We start from the raw sequence: 24,762 nt of genomic DNA, 5'->3' as shown, positions 1-24,762 counted from the left end.
TTGCAGCTATCAGGTGAAGGTTCAATTCCAGCCTTTGACCCCCTTTTGCTGTGAGGAGTACAGAGTGCTCACCGTGTTGGCGTGGGTTTTCCCCGAGTAGCTTCGGTTTCCTCCCACATTTTAAAAAATAAATGATTGAGCCAAACTTATAGCCATGTTTGGCCTACTCAGCAGGGGAGCTGAGGCCTATCCCAGCATGCATTGTGTAAAAGGCCTTGGGAAACCCCAGAGATGTTATTAGTCTAGACAAACACATTCACACCTACAGCCCCCCCCATAAAATAAATAAAATAATAAATCTAAAATAAAAACAAACAATATAACATAAAACAAACAATCCGTCTGATAAGAGTCTCACTATGAACGACCCTACTGTGGTAAATGTTTTATACTTTCATGTACTACTCCGAGCAGATTGATCAGATCCAGCTGAACTTTGCTGGTGATGTTTAGTAAATGTTGTGACGCTTTGTTGAACGGCATCTGTGGCGTCTGGAGTTGAATTTAGAAAAAAAAAAAACTTATTTTGATGCTTTGAGGCATCAAAGTCTGCTAGCAAGTTCAGTTTTGGGGCCTCTGTAGTTGTAAAGCAATGCTAGTGAAGAAAACATTGAAAGGATTCTGGTTTAGGGTTATAAAACTGTAAACTATCTATATTCATATCTGTACTCAAAAATGGGCGGGGCTTCAACCTGAACTTGTTCAATTAAGCCTGAAATTGATATGCCATATGCCATTTTTGGCGGTTTGCACGCTTTGTATTTTAACAAACTCCTCCTAGAGAATTGGTCAGTACACTCTGAAGACGTTCACAATGAAAGAATATCATTAAGTTATTTGTTGTGTCTGTGGCGTAGCGATGAATTTTGATTTGCACCTTTAATTAGGGACCGAGCCAGCGACCACTGAGGACACCCCCGAGTTGCGTGGAGTGCGAGGTGCCGCCCAATGCTGCTTGCAGCTTTAATTTTAAAAGTTATTGAACTTTAATTAAAGTCATTATCTGTAAATTACAGTAATTATTGTTGTTTTCACTGATAAAAACTGTTTTGACAGTTTACCAATGGTTATATGGTTATACACTGATAACAAACATTTATTTAACGTTTTTTGTGAAAATTATACCATATATCTCTCAATTCACAAACAAATACAGATTCTTTCATCTCTTTATGTAATTTTTAATTAATATTTAATAATAAATAAATCTGTAAAATTACAGATTTATTTACAGTGAAGTTGTTCTGTTTTAGAAAAAACAGAAACAAACGTTCTGCTTATGTTTCAGGATTCAGTGCCAGAAAGTAGAAACTAACTTTCAGTACAAACATTTGTTAGTTTCGGGACCTTCATCAGTCAGATGGTTCATGATAACGGGATCTTAAATAACATTAATAACATGTGACATTGATGTCATTGATGTCATTAACGGCGTCCTGCCTCACATGGAGAATGACTGCAGCCACTCCGTTTAAGACGGCTTAATGAACCTTTTACCTGCTGAAGATACCAAACGTTTATTTCTTAAATTAATGTTCTGACATCAGAAATTCCTCTTATCGACTGAATATCATAAAACCAGGAAGAATCCTGCAGTGAGTGTGTTTATGTTTTTGTGTGTGTGTGTGTGTGTGTGTGTGTGAATGTGTTTGTGTGTGTGTGTGTGTGAGCACTGAGAGGATTAATGTCCAGAACAGATGGATCAATAAACTCCTCTGTTGTTCAACACATGCTTGTTCAACACATGCTGAGTAAACACACACACACACACACAGTTCTGCTTCAGTGCAGTAAAGTGTGTGTGTGTGTGTGTGTGTGTGTGTGTGTGTGTGTGTGTAGAATCCCCGCTGTCCTTACAGCAAACACATTTAAAAACAACAAAACCACCCTGAATGCAACATGAAATTCTCCATTGTGAAAACCTTTGCAGCCGTTGAACGTAACGTTTATGTAACCGGGATGAGTTTGTGTCCTTATGGGGACGCGTCCACGCTTTGTTTGTGTCCTCGTGTCGCACCCAAACAGATTAAATGTGACTGAATCCGAACCTGCAGGTGGCGGCGGCTCTGAGTTTATAACACTGATATCTTAATAATTAATGAGAGAAGAGAAGAAAAGAAAAGAAAAGAGATTCTACATCCAATCTGAGATCATATTCCAGGGTTCCCAGGCATCCTGGAAAACCTGGAAATTTGGATTGACAGTCATGGAAACACCTAAAAATGTATTAAAATAGGCAAATATCCTGATAATAACCTCTGCTGTCCTTTAGCCCTTCACTCAGATTGACTATGTATTTTGTTTTCCGGCGTTTTCTGGAGCCGCAATGACAAATCTTAGGAAAAAGCCTGTTGGAAAAATGTCTTGTTTTTGTTAATAAATAATAATCGTTTGTGCAACAAACACTTTTAATTAGGCTAATGTAACCAAAGTCAGCCAGTTCTCACCAGCACAGAGCAGCCGTACTTCTTATTGACTGCTGCCAACCACCTCAGTATTATTATGAAAGTCAAAGACGATCAAATTTGTTAAATGTCTAAAAATAACTTCATTTATGGCCCCAAGTCTTCTCTAGCAAGTCCCATTTCTGGACCTCTAAAACCCTGCGTACAGTCTCCAGGTTCTTCAGCCGGGTCGTTCCAAAGCCGAGGGGTCCTGATGGCAAAAACACGGCCACCTTCAGATTAAAGCCTCGAGGTTGGAACAACCAGAAGGACCTGAGGCAGTAAAATCAGTAAAAGTGATCAACCAACCATCAATTAATCAACCTTTATGCCTTCGGTTGTTCATCCAGGGTTTAACCCTCTCTAAGATCCTTATTCACTCATTTATATTCTTGTTTTAGATGTTCAGGTGAGCAGAGATTCAGTGTCTGCTCAGTATCATTGGATCAGAATTACTTTAATATAATGAAAACTGTTATTTTTAATGATGCTGAAACTCGTGTTGCTGCTGTGTAGAGCTGTTTGTGTGTGTGTGTGTGTGTGTTTCTGTTTTTGTGTCATTGTGACTTTGTGCTGAGCAGACACCTGCAGTTCTCCGCCATGACCCAGATGAAGAACAGATTATCTAAATCTCTCTCGCCGCTGTCATATTTAATGGCCTTTTTCTGCCTTAACCCGTCGCCGCTGCACTGCGTCACCACGGCAACAGACAGCCAACGAAAAACACCGTCTACATAAGTTTTGTCTGTTGGTTTATTTGTTGTTGCTGTTTTACCGCTTTACTTTCTATATAATGTCATACTAAATGCGTAGTTCATCACATTCATGGTGTTTGAATTAATTAATGATAATTTATAGCCTATTTAATAGTTATTAACAACATTTTACACACATTTTATAATGGTTTTAGCTGATACAACTGATAAAGAAAACAGCAAATTCTAGCGTACATACTAAAATCCCAGTAAAAAAGGAACAAGTCATTATCATTATTCATTATCCCAGCGGCTCTACTTCGAGTGCCGATGGCTTTACCTTACAGTCCCTTTTAACTGGAGACTGAAGCGTTTATATCAATCTATTCTCTCCTCAAAGCCACCAGACTTTATTGACAAAAACAGTTTTACCCCTCTGTGATTAGTTTGGATCTGAACTAATCGGACTGAGGCAGCGGTGGACCAGCACCTCACATGTTCTGCGAGGTAAAATTGCTGTTTTTATCTAGAAGTCTGGTGGCTCTGGAGATACAAGACTGCAGTTTCCCGTCTGAATGGGCGAGCAGTGAAAATATTCTACATATAGCGACTGAAACTGATATGGATTGTTGTTTGTTTTAACCTTTTAAGATCTCATCCTCACTTATATTGTTTAACAATTTATGCTAAAAACATTTACAAAGACTCAATTTCTTTGTGATTTAATATTAAAATACGACAATCTTTCTGTCTGTCTGTCTCTCTCTCTCTCTCTCTCTCTCTCTCTCTCTCTCTCTCTGTCTGTCTCTCTGTCTGTGTTTCAGGGTGCAGCAGTGGGCGTCTGTGTTTTCTGTTCAGCTCCGAGAATCCACAACCAAATACTCGGGCTCTCTGCTGCTGCAGAAGGTAAACCCTGCTGAATCCTTTAAGGGAAAGATCCTATTAAAGATTGACTCGCGCTGTGTGACAGAGCTTCAGTTTTCAGTGCTTTTCCTACATTTCCCAGAATGCCAGTCGACCGCACACGCACTAATAGAGTTGGGAGCAATGTTTGTATTGTTTTCAATGTTTCCATCACAACACAATAAATGACATAAACCCAAAACAAGAGATTCTTTAACAGTGAAAATGAAACAGATAATTAAAGCAATAAATAGATAAACTAAATACAAATAAAGGGATAAAAAACTTGTAAAAAACGTTTAAAAGTTTAATTTCCTTTTAAAAAATGAGGAGAGCTCGTCATTTTAAAATCCAGTTACACTTTAAATGAGGATTTAATTTTTATTTATACCAGGAGCAACTGTCTTCTAAGAGGTTGTCAGTCAGCATCATGAAGAGACGTCGGTCGAGTCCGAGAGAGTTTCCTCCAGTGGCTCCTTGCGACTTTCACAAAAGATTTAATGGAGTAACTGCTATCTATCTATCTATCTATCTATCTATCTATCTATCTATCTAGCCTGATTTCTGATTGGAAGTGAGCTCTCTTAAAGACAGAAAAAGACTGAAAACAGCAAAACCACCCACTCATAAAGCACATAAGGGACTAAACTGAATATAAAAATACACTGGTGCAAGACAAATAACTATTAATTATATCGTTATCTCAGGAAAACAAAGTTTCGTAATCTCGAGATCTCGAGAAAATTATCCCGTTATCTCGGGAAAACAAATGGAATTAACTCGTTATCACGGGAAAACGGAGGAAATAAAATGTATGAATGCATGGCCCTTTAGGGCTTCCATACATAACACAATAATAATAATAATAAAACCAGATTTTCGGGGGCGTTTTCCTTTAAATATTAAAAGCAGGATGAGAGTTTGTTTTGGATTAAAAATGATATGATGTAACATTTCTACTGATCAAAGTAAAACCAATGAAAAGCAGCTGAAACTCAAACTGGTCCGAACAGCAGCAGCCTGGTTGAACTGGGAACTGGGAAATAATATGGACTGTTTGTTTGTTTGTGTCTGTCTGTGTGTTTACCAGACACACACACACACACACACACACACACACACACACAGAGGGATCATGGTAATGCCCAGATTGAGGACCGAGCCCTCTTTACCGGCGTCAGGATTTGTGGCCTGTTCTGATTTTAGACATTCATCCATTTATCTGTCAGATTTAGATTTATCACAGGCAGTCTGCAGTTTGTCTGCTTTCGAAACCACAACCACCTCCCGTAGTTCAGGCGACGCTGCAGACGGCGTCAACCAGCACCGAAGAGCTCTTTACCCTCCTCAACAACTACTGTTCTGCACCGAACAACTACAGCAATGTCAGATTTAACTTGAGACTGAAAAGTGTGAAAAATGTTTCACTTTCAGCATCACAGACAGCTCAACTTAGAAATAATACACACAATTCCTTTAATTACAAACTGAAACAACCCAAACAAACCAGGAAAGAGAAATTAATCGTTATAAAAAGAATATTATAATAGTATTACTGACTTTATTTCTATTAAAACGAGTTAAAAGACTCAATCTGAGGCGGTCCTATCCAGAACTTCACCCTCCTGTGTTTGAGTACTGAGAGTAATTGAATAAGTTCGTCTTTGTCCGGCGACCTCGTTGCTTCTCGCTCAGTTGAAATCCGAACTGACAGACTCTCCTGTAGTGAGGTTGTCTTCAGACAGGTCTTCAGTGATCGCCGAACGCCCATTAGTGTTGGTTGAAGCCTATAGGCCGATATAGTTTTAAAAAGGGGTGAAACATAGCTAAGGCCGCCTCTGGGCTGTATGTCTGGGACATACTGGGTTGGGCGATATGTTAAAATATTCGGCGATTTCAGTGTCTGTGAGTGTGTGTTTGTGCTGCACCAGCTCTCATTGCTTTAATAAAGAAAATAAACTCACAAAATGTCAAAAAAGGAAAAGAAAAACACAGATTTTTCCTTCTGAATTCAAGTTTCTCTCCCTAACCGACCTTGTTATCTTAAAACTTAAAACATACTTCAAACTTAACTCACCTAATCGTCTTTATTAGTCTTTATACTGTTCCAACAAGCACCAATTCTGCTGTCTAACAGAGTCACAGGTGAAAACATAAACAGAAATGTAACATTCAGACTTCCTAGATGGAAATGAAACAATCACTTCCAATATCCCAGGTTTAGTTTCCGGAACAATCACATCCCTCGGACACATCCCTGAGAATCCACTTATAGACGATACCTGCCTCCTAAAGATATTCTAGCAGCAAGTAAAAAGGCCGTTATAAAACACTGATGGAGAGAGACGGTGTGGAAAATGTTATATTTTGACTCTCCGGTTCCATGTAGTTGTTTTCTGTCGTAGTGTTGAGTTAAAATACAGAAATCTCTCATGCGAAATAACCAAAACTGGAGATTCCTGAGCCGATTCTCAAGATCGGGATCAAACAGAGTATATTTTAAAGTCTGATCAGAATCGGATATTTTCTTTTACTGTTTTCTGTGTTTTGTTTACTTCAGTCTGCTTTAAGTTGGAGTTTTATTCCATATTTAACTGTAAAAATACAAGTTTTTACCATCAATAGAAGCAGTTCTGACACATGAGATATGAAGGTGGTTTTCTGTGCAGTTTACAGTCTGTAACATAACAAAAAGACTTTATTCCCTATAAATTATTTTAAAATGCCATATAAATAAAACCATGCTTTATTAAACCGTCAGATATGACGTTAGAGAAACTGCATTTAACCTATTTACAGTCTTTTACTGTCATCATTTGAAAAAACAAACAAAAATCTGATCTGATCACCTGCAATTAACAGATCTTAGCTCAGAAACCAATGTTTGGCTCCGCTCATTATTGACCTCAGTAAGTGGGTTACTTGACTGGAATTAGCGAATGACTTAATCGAGTGATTCGGAGTGTAAATAACACAACTGCGGTGTCCCTCCTCGCTCTCCGCTGGCTGATCCACCTCGAGCTTCTTGATCCAGAGAAAGTGACCTGATTACCTCAGAGAGTCTTGCTGTACAAACACACATAAAACACACATCGACACACAACAAACACACATCCACACACATCGACTCACATCCACACACGTCAACACACTTCAACACACTTCAACACAGCCCATTTAATCTGTTCAAAAACGAATTGCCAGCAGCATTAAATCAGTCTCACTGTTTCGGTCACTGTGTGGAAACATCCCAAAATAAAGCCGATCAAATCAAGACTGGAGGCCTGTACTATAACTAGAGAATAGAATAATACAAGATTTTTCTTTGTTTTGATATCATTGCTATATATCGGCCATTAGCAGCCCATATCAGTTGACCATGAGATGACACATATGGTTTGTATTTATCAAAGTATTTATTCTTTAAAAGTGGATAACGATTAAAGCAAAGAGCAATTTAAAATCACACCAATATCAATAGAACAAGAAAAACAAGCCAAATATAAAGATCAGACAGTCTTTAAATGACTTTACATATGAAATAATAGTCAGTACCTCCAGGAAGTTTAACACAAATCAAATCAGTCTTTCCAATCAGCAGCCCCAAACGCAAAACACTGAGCCATACATCACCAACTACTTGCAATTTTACCCTCACTGGAACAAGTTGACTCTGCTTTTTTATCAATTGTACCAAAAAATGCAACAGTTTTTTGCAGTGTTCACTTTCTCCTGCAAATCGGCAATCTGCAGCACTTATAGGCTGCAATTATCCCCCAAAAAAAGGGTTAAGAGAAAATTTTATTTAAAAAAAAAAAAGGAAAAAAATAAAAAAAAAAAAAAAAAGGTCAAACAATGTCAAATGTGATATACTTTAATTTTGTTGACTTTATGGAAGAAAATCTAGTTCTGATGAGTCTGATGTCGGTGGGTTTGATGTTCCAGACATAAGTTCTCTAAAGAACAGTTCTCAGCATATAATACCAAGCAAATATAGAATGGAGGACAACTGACTCCTGGTCTTCTATTGATGAGGTTAAACTATATAAGTGTCTTTGTTTTATTTATTTGGATCCACTTTAGCTGAAACTAGCGTAGCAGCTACTCTGTTAAAACCTTTGCCTTTGTCTCCTCTCAGAAACTGAAGGACGTGGAGTCCATCATTAAGATCGTGGAGTTGAACGGAAACGACTTGGTGAAGGATTACTCAGATGAAATCGAACGAATGTTGGGAAGCAAGATGAAGTCAGTGAAGGTGAGAACAAAGAGTCTCCTTCAACCTTAGATGTGTGTTTAACAGGATGGAAGGCTGCGTAGATCGGTGCCGTTATCAGCTGCTCGTATTAAATCCATTAATGTGTTTGAACTCCATGAAGTAAGAGACAGAGGAGGAGTCAGATCGAAGCAGTAGATGCTGAAGCTTCTTGACTTTGAGTCCCTAATGTGTTTTTAGCTCTTTCATGCTAAGTAAACACACATCTATCAAATCTAATCTGTGATCCGAACTGCCTCCTACATCCTACACGACAAACTCTCAGTAGTAAGCAGTACGAAAGGAGGTCGTCAGATACCGATGCTTTCAGTGTAGGAATGAGTCTCAACAGAAAGACTGACCCTGCCTTTAATACATGCATACTCAGTTTGTAATACTGTAAATATCGTGAAACTTCAATTAAAAACAGGGTCCCAATTAGACATAGGTCTCCCCTACTGGCCTGGTGTCTCAATTAGTGGCCTGGTCTGGATTTTAGAAGTTTTTTGGATCTATAAAACCTCTTAAAACCCACTGGGTCGCCCGCTTGAGTGAGTTTCAAGCTGTTTAGATCACCTACACAAATATAAAGGTTTAATCTTTTGTCAAATTATTAAATGAATGATTCATAATTGATATTTTAAAGTGATTTTAATAGTGGTTTAAATAAACAGTTTGATAGAGTTGTGTACAGTGATTGAAGCAAATTAAAGCCTGGGCTATTAATTAAAGTTTAAGAGTACATAAATATTAAAATAGTTTCATCAGTGGCCATTCTGCGGGCTGGATGTGGTTGAATAACCGGCATTAGGACATCTTCGTATCCTCGGCATGCTGCAGATTTTGCTTTTGTGGTGGTGGTTATGGGTTGCTTTATCTTATCTGATTGCTGACTCGTGTAAAACTGGTGCAGTGCCCCTTTTAAGACCACTGATATGAAATACTGACTTTTAACAGAGTTCCTGGATATTTAGAGACTTGTTTTCCAGACATGGAAACACCTGGAGATTGATTAAAATGAATGAAAATATCCTGGAAATAATTCATGTTGTTGTTATGTATTGAAGCCCCTCACTCAGATCCCTATGTAAACGCTATGATTCCAGCAGCTACCTGTAATGAACTTGCATCATTAAAAAAGGAGGAATAAAATTGGTAAATTTTATGACTGTTTGTGAGAAATTGTCCCATATTGTCAAGAAAACTTGTGGAAAATAAATTAAAACTTATTCAAAAATGAAACAATGTGAGAAGGTTTTAAGGCTCTAACACTCCGGTTGCTCTCCGTCTGATGTAACCGGTGAATTAAACATTACTTCTTTTTATGGGGTCACAATCCTGAAAAGGTTTGTAATGGCTGCATTAAAGGATTATTATAACGTTGCTTTTGTTCTCCGTTTCAATCCGTGCGACTCATTCAGACTTCTGTGTTGTGTTTCTTTGCTTCAGAGGTTAGCGGAGTCTGCAGAGGACGCCGATCTGTACCACGAGTTCAACGCTTCATTAATGGTTGGTGCTCCTGTTTTATCCTGTTACATGTTACAGTACAGGCAGCCATTAGTGTTTATTTGTTTCACTCCGAACTGAAACCTGCAGAAGTTAATCCCTCAACAGTTTAATTGGTCTTAGCCCCCGGTGTGCTTTGGCTCAGCTGAATGCTAACGTTAGCATGCTAACTCTCTGTGCTGGACGCTGCAGCAGATTGAAGCTTTAAAGCTTCAGCCGACACCTGAATTTAGATCAGGTCAAACTTCACTGATCCTGTGAGGAAACTGGGTCGACACAGACACACGGGATGAACACAGGAAGTTTGTTTCTTTGTTGCGGTGCTACTTCCGGCTACGTTGGGAACTTTAACATTATCAGTGGTTTGAAACAAGAAATCCACAGAAGCCTTTATTTGCTGAGTCAGCACTATCGGATCATCCACACGGTGTGACACAAACTGTTTCTAGAAATCTGTTGTTATTTGCATTTATGGGACAAAATAAGAATATATTATCACTGTATGTTTCACTAAATGGTCCGTTACAGCTAATTAAAAGCAGATAAAGGTGTCCTGAGCCACGTCTTTGTTTTATACTTTAATAAATGATCGTGGAAAGTTTTCAGGTAATTCAGCTAAGTCTAACATTTGACCTTTTCCAACCACTGACTTTATCTTTGACTTTACCAGAGTTGGTAAAAGGTGTGAGCAAGGGCTTTGAAATATACAGGCAACCTTTTAAAGGACCAGTCTGTAGCATTTAGCGGCATCTAGCGGTAAAGTTTCAGATTGCAACTAATTGAAACCCGCTGGCGTCCGTATGTGACGGCCTGTGAGGTGTGTAGGAGAAACTACGGTGGCCACAAAGCTCGCAAAAGACAAATGCAGACTACCACCACCTGCTGGCATGGACTTCAGTATTAAATGGAGAAATGTTTAATTACCAGTTAAGTGGTATGTTAATGCAGTTGTATGTCATTTATTTACCAAAGTTCTTATTTTGGAGGGACACCATGTTGTCTTCAGGTTGTTTAAGGTTGTTAATGGCGACGCCTGTCGGTTGAGGATTAATATTTGAAAGGAAGCTCTTGACGCCCTCTTCCTGTGTCCTGTCAGTTCGACTACTACAACTCCATGCTGATCAACACGGTGGACGAGGACGGGAACAACGTGGAGCTGGGCGGAGAGTTTGCTCTGGAGGAGAACGAACACTTCAACAACATGCCAGTGAACACGCTGCAGAGCGACATCCAGATTCCCACCAACGTCTACAACAAAGGTCAGACGCTGTCTCTCGCTGTTGTCTTCGGCGGTTTCCCGTGAGCTTCACCCTCGGGTGTGACTCGGTTCTGTTTCTGTGTGCAGATCCCAACATCCTCAACGCCATCTACAACTCGGAGGCGTTAAACGACGTCTTCATCCTTAACTTCCAGAAGGACCCGACGCTCACCTGGCAGTACTTCGGCAGCTCCACCGGGTTCTTCAGAATCTACCCCGGTGAGAGAAGAGCTGAGTTCACACTGCAAGCCTCAGCGCTCAGTCATAGGCCTTTTTCACAGCAGCCATTTTGACATGAAATAGTAGGGTAAACTCAGGCGTTACCAAGTAGCACCCTGTGTGTTTACCCCACTGTTTCAGGTCAAAAAGGCTGCTGCAGGAGGCCAGCAGATTCGTGAGGAGATGATAACGAGGACAATGAGACACATGTTTCTATTTTATACATTAGAATTAATAATTTATATTTATTGAGTTTTAACTGTCGGCACTAAGACACGAAGGTAAACATGAACCGACTCCTTGTCTCTCTGTCAGGTATTAAATGGACTCCAGACTCCAACGGTGTGGCAGCTTTTGACTGCAGGAACAGAAACTGGTGAGTTCAGTCCAACAGGTTCACACACACACACACACACACACACACACACACACACACACACACACACACACAAAGTTTACAGGATGAATCTGTTTTACAAAAGACAACAATAACTTATTTTATTGCCTTCAGTCGACATTATGAGCAGAAAAGTGTATTTTTATTATCCTCGTAATATTAAATATCTGCTGTTCTCTGTTTGTTGATCTTTACCATGTTGCATGTTATAAAAGACAAATTTGCATTTTCAAAGCAGAACAGAATAAAGTTTCTATCTGCAATGTTCATATATTTTATTTGGACCATCCCTCATCCCTACATAGAGACACATAGAGATCAGTCCACAGACAGCAGAGGGACAAAGCTACACTACAACCCGTTCACTTATTGGGAATGAATGCATGAATACATAAAAATAATTCTGTTTATAATCTTACAGATGGAACCTTTAAAGTGCTAATTACAAACTCTAACCTCAATAAGAATCGGCACCTCTGACAGTAAAAACAACATTAAAAACTTCACTAACTGTTAAATTCTGGGATATTGTGTTTTAAAGAGTCTCTGCCTATTTTCCGTATAACAACAGAAATTAGCACAATACAAATAAAGGATAAACTGCGGGTGTAATGCTGAGTTTCAGTCAGTCTGAGGCGCCGTCCTGCTGGCTGTGTGTCGGCTGAGCAGCGGCCAGCCAGAGTCCTGATCCTCTGCAAAAGACGATAAGCTGCTCCTTAGCCGGGTCACCGCAGCCCACATGGCACCATATGTGACTGTTCATGCATTTCTGAATAATACCAGAGAGCTGCATATGTCCCTGAACGCCCCGCCACGCCGCATTACTGCAGCTGAGCTGGAAAAGCTGCAGTAATGCATCTGCTGGGAGAAACTGCAACTCCGAGTGACACGTTTTCACTTGTGCATGTCAATAATGTGGAGTCACATCTGATCAGCTCTGAAACAAAATCATGTTTAAGATCACCAAAAAACGAAGGATTAGCTCTTTAAATGTATAATATATTATATTAAGAGCTGCAGATACACTCCTGTATGTAAGACTGTAAGTGGTTGAGTTTAAAATGAGTTAATGTCCAATAAAAGAGATTTTTCTATAAAAAAAACAGGAACTTCTTGAATTGTGTCTCAATTTATTGGATAATTTAATTTAATTTTAATTTTAATTTCAGTCTCCATTTACTCTGTTTTAATAAATGCAATAAAGAGTGTAACATATGTGAATAAGTAATCAGCGACTGTCATGTTGTGTTCAGGTACATCCAGGCAGCCACGTCTCCCAAAGACATCATCATCATGGTGGACATCAGCGGCAGCATGAAGGGGCTGAAGATGACCATCGCCAAACACACCATCAACACCATCCTGGACACGCTGGGAGAGAACGACTTCGTCAACGTCATCGCTGTGAGAAACACACACACACACACACACACACACACACACACAGTGTCACATTACATCAGTGACAGAGGAAGAAGTCAGAGCCTTTATTGAAACGTGCTACAAGGTTTCCCCTTGAAATCAGTGAAACAAGGTGGTGGAAATTCCTTATTTTGTCCACAGGGGGTCGCCAGAATCAATACAAAATGAAAAGTCCTTGTTGGACTTTAAGTAAAATTAATACCACGCAGCAGCCGTAGGTTCGAATCCGACATTCTCTCTCTCTCTCTCTCTCCCCTTTCTTGTCACTCTGCAGCTTTCATTATCAATTAGAAAGCAATACAAGCCTCAAAAAGTATTGTAAGTATGGAAGTATAAAACTGACTGACGTCAAGTTGACAGATCTTATTAATTTCTTTTTATTTTAACGCCTACAGTCTTCAGTTTTTCCTCTTAAAAAATACAACCATTCTCTGTTTGTTGATCTTTATCATATTTCATGTTAAAACACACAAATCTTCTTGGTACTAAAGATGTTTCTGTCTTAAAGTAAATCAGTCTCTGCACATTTTTATATTTTGGGAAGAAACATCAAACACTGGAAAACTGCATTTGCAAAGTGCAACAGAATAACATTACTATCTGCAATGTCCCTTTATTTTATTTGGACCATTGACTCGACACTTTAGTATAACTTCTATGGAATACTATCGTTACAGACATTTTCAGTTAAACATTGTGACGTCTTTTGAGTCCGGGACCGCTGATTTCTGATTAGGTGGGCTTGTAGGATAAATCTTTAGACACGTAATCAAACCATAATCAATACATACAAAAAACAATGTGACGGCACTAAAAGGGCTCCATTCTGTCTTATTATCATTTCGTCTTAATCGTCTGTGAAGCACTTTAAACTACAGTAAACTGTATAAAGGTGTTATACAAGTAAAGTTTGATTGATTGATTGATTTATTGAAGTATTGAACCTGTGTCCTCCTCTGTGCAGTACACGGACTACGTTCGGTACGTGGAGCCGTGCTTCAAAGGAACTCTGGTCCAGGCCGACTTGGACAACAGAGAGGTAAGACCATTATCTGCATCATGGAGGCTTAAAGAGCACACACACACACACACACACACACACACACACACACACACACACACACACACACACAAGACGCACGCACACAACACACACACACACACACACACACACACACACACACACACACACACACAGGAATTCCCTCAACGTCAAATCGACCTCCTGGCCTACTTCCTGCAGTGTACAGAACTTTAATCTTCGTGGGGACCAATGAGAGGGTGAGGATATCTCTGGACTGTGAGTTTGTCTTTAAATGGCTGAGTGAAGGTTAAGACTTTGTTTTAGGGTTAATGTTAAGAGGACCGGAGGAACTTTTTAAAATAGTTTTAAGAACAGTCGGAGGTCAACAGTTTGTTTTTGTGTGTTGTTTGTGAGTTTTTTGTGTTATTTTAGTTTTTTAATTTTTTATTCAATTCAATTCAGTTTAGTTTCAGTTAGTTTCCTGACTAATTGTTTAAAATTTTTTAGTTTTGATCAGTTCCAGTTAGAGATGTCCCAATCCAATCCGAGTCATTAAGTATCGATAGATTAAAGTTATTCAAATCAATCCAATGTATATGGTTGATAATTGAATAGCTCAGCATTGCATTAAGAAATAAATGTTACACAGATACACAGAGCAGAGTGGAGGACAGAGACAGCGAAGAGAGTCAATCAGATCGGGTCAATAAAGCTTGATATAGCCGATACCAATCAGTTAAAAAATGATATGCGCCAATCGTTGAGATTGGATTGGGACATCCCTAGTTCCAGTGTTAGTTATAATAGGAGGTATTTGTCAGACATCCAAGTCTCAATAAACTTAAGCTCCAACGCCTCCTGATGCTTGTGTTAACAAATTTGACCAAACTGACAAAAACTAAAACAAAAAACATTTCTGCTAGATTTTTATTTTAAGTTCATATTTCAGTTGACTGAAGTTATTTTTCAACCTTAGTTTTAGTTAAATATATAACGACCTTGGTTCATACTGCAGGAACTAGAAACAAGCGTAGTTCCTAAAACGCCGTTTTTAGGAACTTTTTTTAGCTCCTACGTCAGAGTAAAAACTCTTTTACCGCTTGAGGGACGAAGTGTCAGTGGTCCGTTTTGTATTTCACTTTAGATCATTCGTTCCCAACCCGGTAGTCCCCCGGCACCAAAGCTTTATGGGGGGTTGTGAGACCGTCTTAATTTTAAGAGGTGTAAGAAAACCTTTTTTTAAAATACATCTCAACATTTCTGTGATGAAAACTGAATCAAATCTTTTTTATTTTTTATTTACGATATAAACTCACAGAAGATATCCTGTAAGACTGTTTGCTTTACACTGTTGTATTTCCCCTGAAATATTTTGTTTACACGCCAGAAAACTACAATAAGACAACATTAAAGTTAGTTACCTTTGAACGCAGCGCTGTGTGTTTCTCTCTCTCACCCTCGATAACATGAAGTTGTCGCACAAACGTAGCTCTCCTTTTTCTCCTCTTCCAACCACATACTCCAAATTCATTATTAACCATTAAACCCACGACACAGAACAAACACAGCTCCGACCACGGCCTCCTCCATCTCGTTGTATTGTTGTCATAAACAGGACGTTGCTGTAATAACCAGCTAATTGTGTCTATTGGCGGCAGGAGTTCTCCAGGGAGAACAGACCTGCTGCTGTTCAATGATTTTTTTCAGTGCTTTTTAAACCATAAATAAAAACCCCTTCCCCTCCATTATGGGTGTTAGACAAATATCTTAAAAGCTGGACAAATAAAACCATCTTCATGTCATTACAATATAATCTGTATGTTCTGTATAATCTGTGTATTCTGTATAATCTGTATATTCTGTATAATCTGTATATTCTGTGTAATCTCTCTCTCTCTGTCTCTCAGCACTTTAAGATGCTGGTGGAGGAGCTGCATGTTAAAGGAGAAGCAAAGATCAAAAACGCCATGAAGGAATCCTTCAAAATCCTCAACGAGGTTTGTGTCCTAAACAGGAGATAATGAAACTCAACACTATAAGACTTTAACGCTCTGTGTAAAGTCAAATATTGATTAAATTGGCACCACTGTTTCTGTTGATTCTTACATAGGATGTTACAAAACATTTAGCTTAAGAAGATGATAACAATAAGACGGTACGCCACAGCAGTTTCTACAACCAGCTGACACTATAACACGTTCATACCTGGTAGTATTATTCCTCCTGGGGGATTTTAGAACTGACCTATATGTGAGCAGGACACACACTGTTACTTCCCTGACTGAGTGGGAATCTGATGTTTTCACATCACAGATGACCAAAAAAACACAATGTCAGAGAAAGTAAAAGTGTGCCTCCTGCTCACATCACAGAGAGTCTCGCTGGGACAAACGGACTCAATGTTTTTTGTGCAAATAAATTGATTAATTAGTGAATAACGTTTGCCGGATTTACAAGAATGTCCAAATAATTAAGAATATGTTGTATACAGCTTTCCACAAAGTTTATAAAGTTTTCCTCGCTCGACAACTCTTTAAAATGCGTGATTTTTAAAGGGAGTCTGGGGATATTGCGGTTACTTGTTCATCGGTTGAAACAGCGTGTTCACAAACTTCTGCTGCAGGTAAAAGAGCACAAGCAAACAAAATGGAAATCAGACAGCGAGAGTGACACCTGTACTTAGAGCTGTCCACTTGTGCTGAGATCACTCAAGAAGCATGTTAATATGACATCTAAACAGGACCACAGTGAACCTGGAGCACTTTAACTGTCCCCGCTTTGGCCGTGACATAAACACTGACTCTAAAAATAAATCATAAGAATTCAGGTTTTCTGGACTCAAATCTTGAATTGATTGAGACTTGATTGATTGAGTATAGCTGGTTCTCACATTGTGTTTTAAATGAAGTGGACTGCAGTAAACTCTCTGTAAAGTGTGTGTGTTTGTGTGTGCAGGCGAGGGTGAACGGTCAGGGCAGCATGTGTAACCAGGCCATCATGCTGATCACAGACGGAGCCATGGAGGACTTTGAGTCTGTGTTTGAGGAGTTCAACTGGCCCGATCGCAGGGTGAGAACCGGGGCTAAGGCCCGGAGAGGATGTCACAACCTTTGACCCTCATCCCTACATAGAGACACATAGAGATCAGTCCACAGGCAGCAGAGGAACAAAGCTACACTACAACCCGTTCACTCTCTGCTGATAAACACTGATTCATTTATAGAAATAAAATGTAAAATGCTTCATTCATTTCTGCTCAGGTGCGAGTTTTCACCTACCTGATCGGCAGAGAGATGACCTTCGCTCAAAACACCAAGTGGATCGCCTGCAACAATAAAGGTCAGCGGTGTGTGTGTGTGTGTGTGTGTGTGTGTGTGTGTGTGTGTGTGTGTGTGTGTGTGTGTGTGTGTGTGTGTTTACCTGTGTTTCCGTGTGTTACCTCAGGTTACTACACACACATCTCCACGCTGGCCGACGTGCAGGAGAACGTCATGGAGTACCTGCACGTGCTCAGCCGACCGATGGTCATCAACCACGACCATGACATCATTTGGACGGAAGCCTACATGGACACTGTGGTGAGCCGAGCCGGCCAATCAGAGAGCTCGTGTTTGGATCTGAGATATGATGTGTTTCACCATTTCTTGGGGTCGGGGGGGGACTTTCTCCTTTATGTCAACATACTGTACATCTTCATCATCATCTTCATCATCACTTCACCTTCATCTGTCTGTCTGTGTTTCTGCTCATTCTCCCATGATCCTCTGGGCCTTTCCCTCCACATCGCTCCGGCAGCTTCCCAACACCAAGGAGGTAAAGAAGGAGAAGAAGAAGTTGTAGTTTTTAGATCAGTTCTATATAATATGTAGTTTTTTTATTTCATTTAAAATAATGTTTTAATAGAAGTGGTTGTACAAAAACACAAAAACATACAAATACAAATTATCATGGTCGTCATATTTTGGTATTTTTTATCCTCAAATCCTCAAAAACAGGTAGAAAATAAATAAGTTATAAATAAAATAAACATTAATAACTGTTATAAAATAGATTTAAATTGCTTCATGTGAAAATTAACTACTAGTTGATATTTTTATTTACACATTTTAGCAACTGAAAAAAACAAATACTTTGTGTATGCTGTAAGCAGGAGCGTGTACAGAGCGTGGCCACCCCATTATCCTTCCCTCTAGTCTTCCAGAGGCTGCAGTGGTCTCCATTTTAAAGCTAAAGTTAAGATACTGATATCATATGAAACTAAATGACCGAACACATCCGTTGGTACCAACTGTGTCGGGAAAGGAGATTAAATAACGCTTTAAATAAGGCAACAGATGGAAAAACTGGCAAGAGATCCCTTAACCTTTGACCTTGATCTGAATAAAAATAGGTTCTGTTGGTACCCACAATTCTCCCCTGTACTGACACGCCCATTTTATGCTAATCTCATACCGTTTTTGTGAGTGTATTCAGATATTTCTGCACACTGAGGTCCAGAAACAGTGTTGGAATTATATAAACTGGGAACAACTGAGTCACAAACTTCATACCACCCCTGTATGAGTCACTGCCCCTCTTGTGCCACCCCAATTAAAACAGTATACCTCTGGCTGTATGTATAATAGTGCTCAGCATCCAATTAAAGGAAAAACATTCAGTACAAATACGAGTGGTCTTATTTAGAGAGAAGCTCTGTGAGTCAACGTAAGATAACCCTCCCAGGACCTCCACCACAGACATTAATCAATAACATAGAACCTGTATCAGTATACAATAACTAGATTCATTTGTCAGAGACACTAAGATAATATATCTGACAGCTGAGGGCTTCAATAAGAGAACTGAAGCAGATATTTCAAATGCAAAAAGTAACTTAACACAAATAATTACTTTCCTATGCAGTAAACTGCAGTAAAAAGAGAGAAGTTCCTGATTTTAAATTTACATTAACACACATTAATGTTATTCCCTGAGCTCCTGGAGGGACCGATTGTACTGCAGCAGTCCGTCAGCGCCACCTGGAGGTCGACCTCAGAGCTGTTGCACTTTGCATTTAGTGTCACAATAAATATTATGATCTGTGTATAGAGAAGAAAGAATACGCTTTATATTATATAGAAATATAACAAGAACACCAGGACAAAGTCAGCCTCTCTCTAAAGATATTATAATATAAGATTGTAAGGTGTTCCTGTTATTTTGTCCACTCAGTGAGATTGTTTGAGGCTCGTCAGTTGTAGTTTCATCGGTTACAAACAACTCAGACAATAAACTAACATAATACAACTTGATAAAAGTGCTCCGGAGTCTAAAAATCAGGACTCACAGACAGAAATAACAATAAAAAACAGAAATAATTAAGATACAAATGCAGGTTAAAAACAATCTGCTGACGCTGTGCGCCTCCATTTACCTTTAATAATCTCTTCCTTGGTTCATCATTCCTGTTTATTTAAGTGTTTATAAAAATGTGTTTTGCTGTTTCAGCTCTTCACCACCAAAGCTCAGAGTCTGCTGCTCATGACCTCGGTGGCCATGCCGGTCTTCAGCAAGAAGAAAGAGACGGTCAGTCGGTCACCTCAAGTACAATGTGTTTATATACATACTGTAAATACAGTATATCACATTAACTGTAACCACAAACATTAAGAATGAAGTACAATGTGATTCTTTACTCAAGTAAAAGTGAAAATGTACTCTGTTCTACGTCTAAATAATTAACTGACGATTCCCTCAAACGCATTAAAACTGAAGTAATTAACCTGTTTTTAATTCTAAGCTGCAGAAAGTTCAAATATTTGTGTAACAATGTTAGAAATAAAAGTAAAAAAGTCCAAAAGATCCAAATATTCCGGTATTTGTTACTTCCCAACCTCTGAATATGTACTATGTGAGTGAAATATCCCATTAAATATTAGATTTTACTGTGATTACATTTTGTGTAGACGTGTAACTAACGTAAATAAATGAATTACAATAAAGTGAAATGTATCTAAATGCCTCCACACAGGAGCACAACAACAGAACCAACAGACAGCATTGTGTTTATACACTTAAAATCCTAAAATCTACAGTATTTTCACTTTCATCTAAAACAACTTTTTAATGGATAATATAACCATAAATATTAGATTATAATGTGAATGGATTAATGGAAATATACCTGACTTTGTTGTTGATATCTGCTTTATATTATATATTATGAACAGCCAGTTAAAAACCTCTATTTAATTAACAACCAGCTGTGTAAACAAACAGGATGTGATGGAGGGGATTTCCCTCCTGAGGTGCAGATCTTTGACAGTCACAAATAATAAAACAGATTAAAACTGAATATAATGAAGTATTATTATAGTGACCCTGCTTCCTGCCTCTCTCCAGCTGTCCCACGGGATCCTGCTGGGCGTGGTCGGCTCCGACGTCCCGCTGTTGGAGGTGATGAAGCTGGCGCCCAGATACATGGTGAGCTCCAGGTCACACACAGATTTCACAATAAAAGCTTTAAATGTCGACATCCGCCTGAGCTCTGTGTGTGTGTGTGTGTGTGTGTGTGTGTGTTTCTTTCTCTCCTCCACAGCTGGGAGCTCACGGCTACGCCTTCCTCATCACCAACAACGGCTACATCCTGGCTCACCCTGACCTTCGACCTCTGGTGAGTCCACGACTGCAGAAGACAAATTTAGCTGAAGAGCCGCAGTGGCTCTGATTTACTAGCTCTCTATTTAAAGTAAGAGATCCTGAAGGGTACATTAAAGGGGAGAGGTATTAAGTATTTATGAGGACAGTTGTACAGTATTTCACACACACACACACACACACACACACATACACACACACACACTCACAGTAACAGTGTGTCCTCTGTCCTACAGTATAAAGATGGAAAGAAACTGAAGCCGAAGCCAAACTACAACAGTGTGGATCTGTCTGAGGTGGAGTGGGAGGATACAGAGGAGAAAGTAACGTTTAAATTTACTTTACACAGACTCACCTTCATTTCCTGTTGACTTACACTCTAACTAAAACCACTGACCCCCAAAAAATCTGCCTTTTTCTAAATTGGGGACACGGCCTTTTTGTCCCTTTCTAAGTCCCGCCCCTTTTTGGAGCCTCAGTCAACGTCCTCCTTTCCTGTATGCTACGTGCTAGGCTAATCTATGTTGAAAAGACAACCACATTTTGTTCAAAGATATAAGCGACATACCGGAAAACTTCCAATAAAAGCAGCGTCCCTAATAGACGCAGGTCTCTTTTAAAAGCCTGGTGTGGCTACAGGTTTTGACAAATAAACGCAGGTCTCCAATAGAGGCCTGGTCTGGATTTTATAGAAATTATCTCGATGTATAAAACCTCTTAAAACCACCGGGTCGTTTCAATCTCCTACACAAATATAAATGTTTAAACTTCTGTCAGTATGTACATAATGAACATCGTTAGATCGGTTATAGATTATCCACAATTCAATCGTTCAATATATTTTACGAAAAACTATCAACAAAGTAAAACATTAATTCTGAGTTACCGGTAACACGGTTAACAAGAGAGACGGAAAGAAACTAGTCCTCATGTTAGTTGAAATTTGTAAACAATTAGAGTTTAGTTTAGTTTTTGAAAAAGGAATTAAAGGCCTGTCCCAAATAAAGGCAGGGGGAGTTCAGTGATTTAAGCAGATAAACGCCTGGGCTATTATTAGAAGTTTTACGGTATATATATATGTTTATATATATATAGTCACATCTTAAATAAACTAATGTTATATAGCAAAATGCTATAACTAGCTAGCTAATACATAAATGGTTAGCTAGCTAGTTAGCTAGTGTCTTGCTCAGGATTTGTCTTCAAATGTACGGGGCGATTTAAAACACGACGTGTGTTGAGCTATTTCCTGGCCACAAAATGCAGATTTTCATAAATTTGGTAATAATGTAGATTAGCTAGCTAGTTAGCTGAGGTTTTGCTCTGTAGCAAAATGCATGCTAACGAGCTAGTGTTTTCCTAACATTAGTTAACTTAAGATGTGACTACATTCTGTATATCTGTCGCTTTTATCTTTTATCCATCTTCAAACTGTAAACTAATGGATTTTGCTACAGAGACCATTAGTAGCTAACTAACTAAAAAGTGTCCTGTAGTCTGAATCTGACACAAGAGGAAGAAACTAATTTGACTTTGTATTAAACTCGTAGCTGAGAACAGCCATGGTGAGAGGAGAGACTGGCAGCAGCAGCCTGAACATCAGAGCCTCAGTGGATAAAGGGGTGAGTCACAGCATCTTAATATAATCCTACAGATTAGAAACTGATTAAACAAAGCAGAATAACTGGAATCAAACACAACCTGTAGTTATTACCAAGCAGAAGAAGAAAAACTCTTCTCTGATTGGTCTTCATTAGGTTGCCAGTTGTTGTGCTTTTAAAATGTCAGTTTGTCTGAACACAGCTGGTTTCTGTCACACGTATCAGACGAGCTGAAGGCGCTTCATAAACCCGGTTCCTTTCTCCTCCGACAGAAACGACCTCTGTTCCTCGTCAACGAGTACTTCTACACAAACATCGACGAGACACCTTTCAGGTAACTCATAGAGGGTTTAGAGGATCTGCTGCATTTTAAGCAAAACATGAATTCAAACAAAAACAACGACCTGGAAAACCTGGAAATTGGAAACACTAGTTTTCCAGACATTTTGGGGTTCATGGCTCACTGTGAAGGTTTTTGAAATGCAGAGTTTTTAGTTTCCAGACCGGCTGACGGACGCTGAGACAGATTCTTCAGTAAACTGCAGCTCACAGCCGCCTTCTTTTAAAATCGAGTGAATTTTGAACTGACTGTGGTTCGTGACATTTAGATTAACTTCTAATCAGACAGATGGAAGTGATTCACATCCTGGAAAACCTTTAGACGCCAGTTTTACAGTCATGGAAACACCTGGAAATTGATTAAAATTATCAAAAATTCTGGAGATAGTCTTTGTTGTCCTGGAATTCTTTTATTGTATTATAGCCCCTCATTAACATCAACCTAAGTTTGTATTTAGTTTGAGACTCGACTGTTGGTAGGATAAAATGGGTTTTCTTTCTGGAGCATAACTCTCATAGAGGTCATAACTTTGAGAAAGGTTTTTAACAATAAAAGTCAGGATGAGGGAAGTTGTACAGACAGCGAACTCCTTCGCTCTCTAGAAGATTAATTTATTGTAAAATAAAAGATTCTACTTGATTTGAAGGGCTGTGGCTAATTTAATGACATAAAAGTGGGGTTAAATGTGTTGATAGTAGTCTGTTTGGGAGCAAGTGCTGTCCTGTAAATAACTCCTGGATAAAGTCCTGGAAAGGTCCTGGAAAATGCAGTGTAGAGTACTATTAGATTCAAGGTTACTGTATTTGTTAAAGCATTCCTTTTGACAGAAATATAAAAACAACTCAGACAATAGACAAACATAATGTAATAATAAATAAATAAAGATAACAGATACAAGTTCTCCAGGATTTATATTAACCATTAGAATAAATCAGAGAGAAATTGAGGTAAAGACAAGAAAAACTGCTGGAAAAAAAGCTGTTTTGTTTTACATCTTTGGAGTTTTAATCTCAAAAGGTAAAATATTAAAGGAAGGATGTTTGTAATGTGTCAGCTTGTGTCAATAAAATAATATTCAAACATATTCAGTATGTCAGTATTGTGTATGTGTGCGCTTCGACCACCAGAGGGCAGCGTTTCACTCTGTTTATTGTTAAACGCAGACGTTCAGTCGGTCTCTCCTCTGTGTCTCTGCAGCTTCGGCATGGTGCTGACGAGGGGTCCCGGACAGCTGATGTTCATGGGGAATGTGTCTGTGGAGGAAGGTAGGATAATCCCCTGCAGCACAGACCCTTTTAATCAACTGCTGACGATTAATCGACACCCTCGACCCAAACTTGTTTATTCGTGCACAGAAATACAACCTCATCTCCACGGCAACACGTATAGATGTTTTGGAAAATTGATTAATTGGTATTTTCTAATGTATCTCAGATAAAATGACCTTTTATGCTCCTGAGATTGATGTGAATTTAACATTCATCCAACTTTTAACTTTAACTTTAAAAACATTTAATTAATTAAATAATTAATTAACTATTTTCTTTCATATTCGTGTATAAAAAGTGGAAAAAAGTAAAAGAAAACAATTATTGTTATACGTTCTGAACGCCTTTTATGAGGTTATGGTAATCAAAATTTCACACTTTTAATATTATTGATTATCTGTAGACTATAGGCCTCTAAACATGTATATATCTGTGTTTAATTATCCCTGTTTTATACCTTTTTTATATTTTTATTTAATTATCTGAGCTGTTTAAATATAATCCATTATTTTATCAACAAAAACATATAAAATCATCCCTAAGAAACAATATTGTGCCCCCCCATTTAAGAGCTTACGTAAGAGGAAGTAAAACTGTTTGTGTTCCTCTGCAGGTCTGCACGATCTCACCTCCCCAGACCTCAGCATCGCCTCTGAATGGTACGTACGCAGCGGATGTTTTAACCTTCAGTTTATATCTGCTGACCACACAGAAATGTCTGCCCCCCGCCCCCCCCGGACCAGCCCTGATCACATAGATCAGCAAATAATGTCGTATATCTTAGAGCCGTAGGAGAT

The 24,762-nt window shown here is 38.9% G+C and overlaps 1 protein-coding gene across 1 annotated transcript in view; it reads left to right on the top strand.

Annotated features, from left to right (window-relative positions):
- Positions 1 to 24,762, top strand: part of LOC127352591 (voltage-dependent calcium channel subunit alpha-2/delta-4-like) — a 68,868-nt gene that overhangs the window by 7,957 nt on the left and 36,149 nt on the right. Inside the window, exons 2-22 of the mRNA XM_051381112.1 lie at positions 3,964 to 4,045; positions 8,181 to 8,297; positions 9,744 to 9,803; positions 10,897 to 11,059; positions 11,146 to 11,277; positions 11,593 to 11,653; positions 12,928 to 13,078; positions 14,061 to 14,135; positions 16,028 to 16,117; positions 17,076 to 17,189; positions 17,381 to 17,459; positions 17,565 to 17,698; positions 17,916 to 17,933; positions 19,608 to 19,685; positions 20,502 to 20,582; positions 20,698 to 20,772; positions 20,993 to 21,079; positions 22,307 to 22,378; positions 22,630 to 22,691; positions 23,895 to 23,962; positions 24,579 to 24,624. Of these exons, the coding sequence (XP_051237072.1) occupies positions 3,964 to 4,045; positions 8,181 to 8,297; positions 9,744 to 9,803; positions 10,897 to 11,059; positions 11,146 to 11,277; positions 11,593 to 11,653; positions 12,928 to 13,078; positions 14,061 to 14,135; positions 16,028 to 16,117; positions 17,076 to 17,189; positions 17,381 to 17,459; positions 17,565 to 17,698; positions 17,916 to 17,933; positions 19,608 to 19,685; positions 20,502 to 20,582; positions 20,698 to 20,772; positions 20,993 to 21,079; positions 22,307 to 22,378; positions 22,630 to 22,691; positions 23,895 to 23,962; positions 24,579 to 24,624 (1,845 nt within the window). The remainder of the gene's footprint in view (positions 1 to 3,963; positions 4,046 to 8,180; positions 8,298 to 9,743; positions 9,804 to 10,896; positions 11,060 to 11,145; positions 11,278 to 11,592; positions 11,654 to 12,927; positions 13,079 to 14,060; positions 14,136 to 16,027; positions 16,118 to 17,075; positions 17,190 to 17,380; positions 17,460 to 17,564; positions 17,699 to 17,915; positions 17,934 to 19,607; positions 19,686 to 20,501; positions 20,583 to 20,697; positions 20,773 to 20,992; positions 21,080 to 22,306; positions 22,379 to 22,629; positions 22,692 to 23,894; positions 23,963 to 24,578; positions 24,625 to 24,762) is intronic.

The sequence above is a fragment of the Dicentrarchus labrax genome, unplaced genomic scaffold, assembly GCF_905237075.1.
Source record: "Dicentrarchus labrax unplaced genomic scaffold, dlabrax2021, whole genome shotgun sequence".
NCBI lineage: Eukaryota > Metazoa > Chordata > Actinopteri > Moronidae > Dicentrarchus > Dicentrarchus labrax.
The sequence above is the reverse complement of the archived record's forward strand: the minus strand, read 5'-3'. Positions and strand labels throughout refer to the sequence as shown.